This window comes from Phalacrocorax aristotelis, unplaced genomic scaffold (genome assembly GCF_949628215.1).
Source record: "Phalacrocorax aristotelis unplaced genomic scaffold, bGulAri2.1 scaffold_209, whole genome shotgun sequence".
Taxonomy (NCBI): domain Eukaryota; kingdom Metazoa; phylum Chordata; class Aves; order Suliformes; family Phalacrocoracidae; genus Phalacrocorax; species Phalacrocorax aristotelis.
Genome location: NW_027441188.1, coordinates 37,246 through 45,261, shown reverse-complemented (window position 1 = coordinate 45,261; position 8,016 = coordinate 37,246). Strand labels below are relative to the sequence as shown.

General features: G+C 67.1%; 1 protein-coding gene across 1 annotated transcript; it reads left to right on the top strand.

Moving 5' to 3' along the window:
• The first annotated feature begins 2,412 nt into the window (after window positions 1-2,412).
• Window positions 2,413-8,016, top strand: ZBTB9 (zinc finger and BTB domain containing 9). Its single transcript, XM_075080228.1, has 2 exons — window positions 2,413-2,490; window positions 6,244-8,016. The coding sequence occupies exons 1-2, from the start codon at window positions 2,453-2,455 to the stop codon at window positions 7,994-7,996; spliced, it is 1,791 nt and encodes a 596-aa protein (XP_074936329.1). The 5' UTR covers window positions 2,413-2,452; the 3' UTR covers window positions 7,997-8,016.

Sequence of the window (8,016 nt, the reverse complement as noted above, 5' to 3'; positions counted from 1 at the left end):
CATCCCTTGTGCAACACCTCCCTGTGCACCAGGACTGGAGCTCCCCGTGCATCACCTCCCCATGCACCAGGACCAGGCCAGCCCCCCCCCTCCCCCCCCTGCTGACCCCCACCCCCCCCCACTTTCTCCTTGTGCATCACCTTCCTTGCACCAGGACCGGACCTTCCCCTCGTGCATCACCTCCTCGTGCATCACCACACCTCGTGCACCACCACCCCTCGTGCACCAGCCTCCCAGCGCACCAGGCCCGGACCTTCTCCTCGTGCATCACATCACCTCGCACCGGGCGACCCTCGTGCGTCACCTCCTCGTGCACCAGGACCGGACCTTCTCCTCGTGCATCACGTTTCCCCCACCCCCGTGTGCACCAACATCCTCGTGCACCGGGATCAGACCTTCCCTCGTGCATCACCTTCGTGCACCAGCTTCTTTTTCTCGTGCACCAGGACCGGAGCGACCCGTGCAACACCTCCTCGTGCAACAGCACCACCCCCTTTTGCCCCGTGCACGATGCCGGGGATCCCCTGCCCCCCCCCTTTTTATTTTTTCCTCTCTCTTCCTCGTGCATCGTCTCTCGTGCATCGCACCCCGTCACCCCACCCTGTGCACCAGGAGCTGCAGGACCCTCCCCCACCCCCCCAAACCCTGCGCGTCCAGCTCCGTCGTGCAACAGCCTCGCCGGGCACCGCGATCGGGGCGTCACCGTGCACCAGGACTGGGGCGTCACCGTGCACCGTGACCGTCACCGTGCACCAGGATCGGGGTGTCACCGTGCACCAGGATTGGGGTGTCACCGTGCACCGTCACCGTGCGCCGCCATCGGGGTGTCACCGTGCACCAGGACTGGGGTGTCACCGTGCACCACGACCGGGGTGTCACCGTGCACCGTGACTGTCATCGTGCACCGCCATCGGGGTGTCACCGTGCATTGGGGTGGGTGGGGGGGGGTCCCTGTGCACCACCAGCCTCATGCACCAGGACCTGGGGGGGGGTGGGGGGGTCCCTGTGCACCGTCCTCTGCTCCCCCCCGCCCCCCCCCCTTTTGCATCCCGGGCTGGGGTCACCTCGTGCATTGCGTGTGTGTGTCCCCCCACCCGCGGCCCCGCCATGTGCCACCGGCCCCGGGGAGACGGGGAGGGGGGGACACCCCTCAAAATGCATTCGGACCCCCCCCCCCCAAAATGCACTGCGTTCCCCCCTCCCTGTGTACTGGGATTCCCCATTCACCGGGACCCCCCCAATGCACCGGGACCCCCCAAAGCACCACCGCTCCCCCCCCGTGCATTGGGACCCCCATTTACAGGCCCCCCACCCAGTGCACTGGGACACCTCCCCAGTGCACCAGGACACCCAACCCAATGCACCGGGACCCCCTCAATGCACCGGGACATCCCCCTCCCCGTGCACCATGACCCCCCCCGTTGCACAGGGACGCCCCCACCCCCCGCGTGCACTAGGACCCCCTCAATGCACCGGGACCCCCCCCCCCCCGTTGCACAGGGACACCCCCACCCACCCCCCCCCGTGCACCAGGACCCCCCCCCCAATGCACCGGGACCCCCCCCTCCCCCCGTGCACCGGGACACCCACCCCACCCACGGCGCCCCCCCCCTCCCCCGCTTCACGGCCCCCCCGTTGCGCGGCCCCCGGCGCCCCCCGCGCCCGCCGCAGCCCCGACAATCCGCCGCCCGCGGGCGGCCCCAGGGCGGGTCTGGGCTGGCTCCAACCCCCGCCGGGGCCGCCGCTGCCCGCGGAGCCTTTAATAAACTCGGATCGGTCTTGTAGCCCCGCCTACCGGGGGCGGGGCCTGGGGGGACGGGCCTATGGCGGGGCGAGCCGGGGGGGGAGGGCGGGGCGCCGGCGGAGGGAGGCGGGGGTATCCCGGGGTGGGGCGGGGCTTGGGGCGGGGTTTCCCCAAGGGTGGGGCGGGGGGGGGTCGTAAAGGCAAAGCTTGGGAAGGGGCGGGGTTTGGGAGGGGGCGGAGCTTCGCTGGGGTTGGAGGAGGTGGGGCTTGGAAGAGGCGGGGCTTCTGGGGGTTCAGAGGGGAGGAGCTTGGAGGGGTGGGGCTCCTGGGGGTTTAGAGGGGGCGGGGCTTCCAGGGGGCTAGGGGGAACATGGAAGGGGCGGGGCTCCTGGAGGTTCGGAGGGGCGGGGCCTGGGAGGGGCGGGGCTTCCCTGGGATTCAGGGGGAGTGGGGCTTGGGAAGGGCGGGGCCTCACGTGGCCCGGGGCGGGGCTTGGGATGGCGGGGTCTCCAGGGAGTTCAGAGGGGGTGGGGCTTCCATGGGGTTCAGAGGGGGTGGGGTTGGAAGGGGGCGGGGCTTCCAGGGGGGGTCGGGGTAACTCGGGAGGGAGCGCGAAGAAAGGCGCCTCGCGGAGGGGGTGGCGGGGTGGGCGGGGATTTCCCGGTGACGTCACCGCTCTGCCCGCTAGGCACGGGCGGGGCTTTGGCGATGACGTCATCGCTCGGAGGCGCCGGCGGCGGCCGGGGGTGAGCGCGGGGCGCGCGGTCACGTGATGGGAACGGAGAGCGGGGGGGTTCCCGGGGGTGCGGGGGGTTCTCGGGGGTGCGGGGGGAGGGTGGTCTTGTGGGGTTGGGGGGGGTCTTGTGGGGTTGGGGGGCAGCGATGGAGCGAACCGGGGGGAGGCGGGGGCGGGGCCGGTGGGGGACAGCGGGGCGGCCCCGGGGCGACAGGACCCTCCCGCCTCCCCCGGGGCAGCGGGGCACCCCAAGGGGCAACAGGGTGTCCTCGGAGAGGGGGTGGAACGGGGCACCCCATGGGGTGATGGAATGGTTCAGGGGGCAACCGGGCACCCAAGGGGGGGGGGGCCCGAAAGAACCCCATTGGGCAACCAGGCACCCAAGGAGGGCAACCAGGCACCCAAGGGGGGGAAACCGGGCACCCAAGGGGGTCGTAAAGAACCCCATGGGGCAACCGGGCACCCAAGGAGGGCAACCAGGCACCCAAGGGGGGGGAAACCGGGCACCCAAGGGGGGAAACCAGGCACCCAAGGGGAGCCTAAAGAACCCCAAGGGGCAACTGGACACCCCAGGGGGCAACTGGGCACCCAAGGAGGGCAACCAGGCACCCAAGGGGGTCGTAAGGAACCACAGGGGGCAACTGGACACCCAAGGAGGGCAACCAGGCACCCAAGGAGGGCAACTGGGCACCCAAGGGGGTCCTAAAGAACCCCATGGGGCAACTGGGCACCCAAGGAGGGCAACCAGGCACCCAAGGAGGGAAACCAGGCACCCAAGGGGGGAAACCAGGCACCCAAGGGGATCCTAAAGAACCCCACGGGGCAACTGGACACCCAAGGACGGCAACTGGGCACCCAAGGAGGGCAACCAGGCACCCAAGGAGATCCTAAAGAACACCATTGGGCAACCAGGCACCCAAGGGGGGCAACCAGGCACCCAAGGAGATCCTAAAGAACACCATTGGGCAACCAGGCACCCAAGGGGGGCAACCAGGCACCCAAGGAGATCCTAAAGAACACCATTGGGCAACCAGGCACCCAAGGGGGGCAACCAGGCACCCAAGGGGATCCTAAAGAACCCCACGGGGCAACTGGGCACCCAAGGAGGGCAACCAGGCACCGAAGGGGGTCGTAAAGAACCCCACGGGGCAACCAGGCACCCAAGGAGGGCAACCGGGCACCCAAGGGGGGGGGAAACCAGGCACCCAAGGGGAGCCTAAAGAACCCCATGGGGCAACTGGACACCCCACGGGGCAACTGGGCACCCAAGGAGGGCAACCAGGCACCCAAGGGGGGCAACCAGGACCCAAGGGGGTCCTAAAGAACACCATGGGGCAACCAGGCACCCAAGGAGGGCAACCGGGCACCCAAGGGGGGGGAAACCGGGCACCCAAGGGGGGAAACCAGGCACCCAAGGGGAGCCTAAAGAACCCCACGGGGCAACTGGACACCCCAGGGGGCAACCGGGCACCCAGGGAGGGCAACCGCGCACCCAAGGGGGGCAACCAGGCACCCAAGGGGGTCCTAAAGAACCCCATTGGGCAACTGGGCACCCAAGGGGGGCAACCAGGTGGGATCCTAAAGAACCCCACGGGGCAACTGGGCACCCAAGGAGGGCAACCAGGCACCCAAGGGGGTCGTAAAGAACCCCACGGGGCAACCAGGCACCCAAGGAGGGCAACCGGGCACCCAAGGGGGGGGAAACCAGGCACCCAAGGGGAGCCTAAAGAACCCCACGGGGCAACTGGACACCCCACGGGGCAACTGGGCACCCAAGGAGGGCAACCAGGCACCCAAGGGGGGCAACCAGGACCCAAGGGGGTCCTAAAGAACACCATGGGGCAACCAGGCACCCAAGGGGGTCATAAAGAACCCCACGGGGCAACCAGGCACCCAAGGAGGGCAACCGGGCACCCAAGGGGGGGGAAACCGGGCACCCAAGGGGGGAAACCAGGCACCCAAGGGGAGCCTAAAGAACCCCACGGGGCAACTGGACACCCCAGGGGGCAACCGGGCACCCAGGGAGGGCAACCGCGCACCCAAGGGGGGCAACCAGGCACCCAAGGGGGTCCTAAAGAACCCCATTGGGCAACTGGGCACCCAAGGAGGGCAACCAGGCACCCAAGGAGGTCAACTGGGCACCCAAGGGGGGCAACCAGGCACCCAAGGAGAAACTGGGCACCCAAGAGTGTCCTAAAGAACCCCACGGGGCAACTGGGCACCCAAGGAGGGCAACTGGGCAACCAGGCACCCAAGGAGGGCAACCAGGCATCCAAGGGGGGCAACCAGGCACCCAAGGGGGGAAACCAGGCACCCAAGGGGATCCTAAAGAACCCCACGGGGCAACTGGGCACCCAAGGAGGGCAACCAGGCACCCAAGGGGGTCGTAAGGAACCGCAGGGGGCAACTGGACACCCAAGGAGGACAACCAGGCACCCAAGGAGGGCAACTGGGCACCCCAGGGGGGGCAACCCGGCACCCAAGGGGGTCGTAAAGAACCCCATGGGGCAACCGGGCACCCAAGGAGGGCAACCAGGCACCCAAGGAGGGCAACCGGGCACCCAAGGGGGGGAAACCGGGCACTCAAGGGGTCATAAAGAACCCCACGGGGCAACCGGGCACCCAAGGAGGGCAACTGGGCACCCAAGGTGGGCAACTGGGCACCCAAGGGGATCCTAAAGAACCCCATTGGGCAACCAGGCACCCAAGGAGGGCAACCAGGCACCCAAGGGGGTCCTAAAGAACCCCACGGGGCAACTGGACACCCAAGGAGGGCAACCAGGCACCCAAGGGGGGGGAAACCGGGCACCCAAGGGGGGAAACCATGCACCCAAGGGGATCCTAAAGAACCCCACGGGGCAACTGGACACCCAAGGAGGGGCAACCAGGCACCCAAGGGGATCCTAAAGTACCCCATGGGGCAACTGGACACCCCAGGGGGCAACCGGGCACCCAAGGGGGTCCTAAAGAACCCCACGGGGCAACAGGGCACCCCCATAGCTCAGTAGAACATTTATTTGGGCAACTGGGTGTCTGAGGGGGCAACAGGCTCCCCGAGGGGTCAGTAGAGCAGTTCATGGGGCAACTGGGCACGCAGGGGGGCAACAGGGCACCAGTGGGTCAGTAGACTGTTTATTGGGCAACTGGGCACCCATTGGGGCAACTGGGTGCCCCCAGAGCTCAGTAGAACATTCAGCTGGGCAACTGGGTGTCCGAGGGGGGCAACAGGGTGTCTGAGGGGTCAGTAGAGCAGTTCAAGGGGCAGCTGGGCACCCAAGGGGGTCCTAAAATATCCTGTGGGGCAACAGGGCACCTTATAGGGCAACCAGTCACCCAGGGGGGCAACTGGGCACCCCCATGGGTCAGTAGAGCAGTTCATGGGGCAACTGCATGTCCAAGGGGGCTTAAAGCATCCCACGGATCAGTAGAACAGTTCATGGGGCAACTGGACACCCAAGGGGGCAACAGAATGTTCATTGGACAACTGGGCACACGAGGGAGCAACTGGGCACCCAGTGGGTCAGTAGAACATTCATTGGGCAACTGGGCACCCAAGGGGGCAACAGGGTGCCCAAGGGGTCAGTAGAGCAGTTTATGGGGCAACTGATTGCCCTCAGGGTCAAGAGTGTGCCTAAGGGGGCAACTGGGCACCCAAGGGGGCAACAGACTTTTCATTGGGCCACTGGGCAACTGAGGGGTCAACTGGGAACCCAAGCGGGCAACCAGTTGCCCCCTGTCCCATGTGACAGACCTGTCCCCGCAGACTCGTCGCGGGGAGGATGGCGGCGGAGGGGGGCCGGGTGCAGATCTCCTTCCCCCAGCACGCAGCGGCGCTGCTGGAATCCCTCAACCGCCTACGGTTGGAAGGGAAGTTCTGCGACGTGGCTGTCCACGTGGGCGGCCGGATCTTCCCAGCCCACAAGAGCGTCCTGGCCGCCGCGTCACCGTTCTTCCACGACAAGCTGCTGCTGCAGGATGGGGGGCGCTTGCTGCTGCCCCCCGCCATCGACCCCGATGCCTTTGAGGGGCTCCTTCATCTCATCTACTCGGGACGCTTGTCGTTGCTGTTGGAGGCCCTGCCTGGTCATCTCTTGGTGGCCAGCGGTCTCCAGATGTGGCACGTGGTGGATCAGTGCTCGGAGATCCTGAGGGAATTGGAGGGTGGGGTGTGTCGGTGGGCTGGGCGGGGCAGCGAAGTGACGTCAGCATCATCGATTGGCCGCGGCGGTGAGGCTTCATCATCATGGACCACCCGTGGTGGAGATGGGTCTTCATCATCATCCTGGACCATCCGCGGTGGAGACGGGTCTACGTGTACCACTCATGGTGGAGATGGAGGGTCGTCATGGACCAACCGTGGGGATGGATCTTCGTGTAGCACCCACGGTGGAGACGGAGCGTCGTCGTGGCCCACCCGCGGTGGAGATGGGTCATCATGTCCCACCCGCGGTGGTGACGGAGCGTCATCGTGGCCCACCCGCAGTGGCGATGGGTCTTCGTCATCCTCGTGGACCGCGCGCGGTGGCGACGGCTCGTTGTGTCCCACCCGCGCTGGTGATGGAGGATCCTCGTGGTCCACCCGTGGTGGTGACGGCTCTTCGTCGTCCTCATCATCGTGGCCTGCGCGCGGTGGTGACGGCTCTTCGTGGGTCACCCGTGGTGGCGACGCAGCGACGCCATCTTTCGCCAAGGAGGGGGGTGAGGAGGTCCTCAAAATCCGCGTGGCCGCTGACATGACGCCAGCGGCGACGTCGTCCCTCAGCTCCCTCCTGAAGGATGCCGGTGAGGAGGTCCTCAAAATCTGCGTGGAGGAGGAGGAAGAAGAAGAAGAAGAAGAGGAAGAAGAGGGTGGGCACCAACGCCGTCACCGCCCCACCGACGCCCTCCAAATCGTGCTGGAGGAAGAGGAAGAGGAAGACGGGGCACCCGGAGACGCCCATGAGCCACCCAAAATCTTCTACATCAAGCAGGAGGCGGGTGACGCCGCCGCCGCCGTTGAGGGCCTCCTGCCGGCGGCGGAGTTGGCGGGCGGCTTCGTGCCGGCGGAGGTGAGCTACGTCATCCCGTCAGGCGGCAGCGGGACGACGGTGACGACCAGCGGTACGATGATGACAACCGGCGGGTCGGCCGTCTTCCCGCAACCATCTTGGAAGCCGGTGGACCTTCACGGGAATGAGATCCTGGGCCGAGGTCAAGCCCTCCACGCCCCGGTGAAGTTAGGAGCGGCTCCGGACGGTAAACGTTTCGGTTGCCTGTGTGGTAAACGGTTCGCCGTCAAACCCAAGCGGGATCGACACATCATGTTGACCTTCAGCTTGCGTCCCTTCGCCTGCGCCGCCTGTCACAAGCGGTTTAAGCTGAAACATCATTTGACGGAGCACATGAAGACCCACGACGGCGCCGGGCGGGCCTGCGAGCGCTGCGGCCGGCGCTTCCGCCTGCGGAGTGGTTTGGCTAAACATCGGCCGCTCTGTCAGGGGGCTCGTTGGGGAGGGGGGTGCTGGGCCTGCGAGTGAGGGGGGGGAGGGTAGAGGGG

What these genes read in the sequence shown, in the direction of transcription:
- ZBTB9 (XM_075080228.1), top strand. Translation starts at nt 2,453, where the DNA reads ATGACGTCATCGCTCGGAGGCGCCGGCGGCGGCCGGGG. An exon ending in GGCGCCGGCGGCGGCCGGGG is followed by an intron (nt 2,491 to 6,243) that starts GTGAGCGCGGGG and finishes CTGTCCCCGCAG; the next exon opens with ACTCGTCGCGGGGAGGATGG.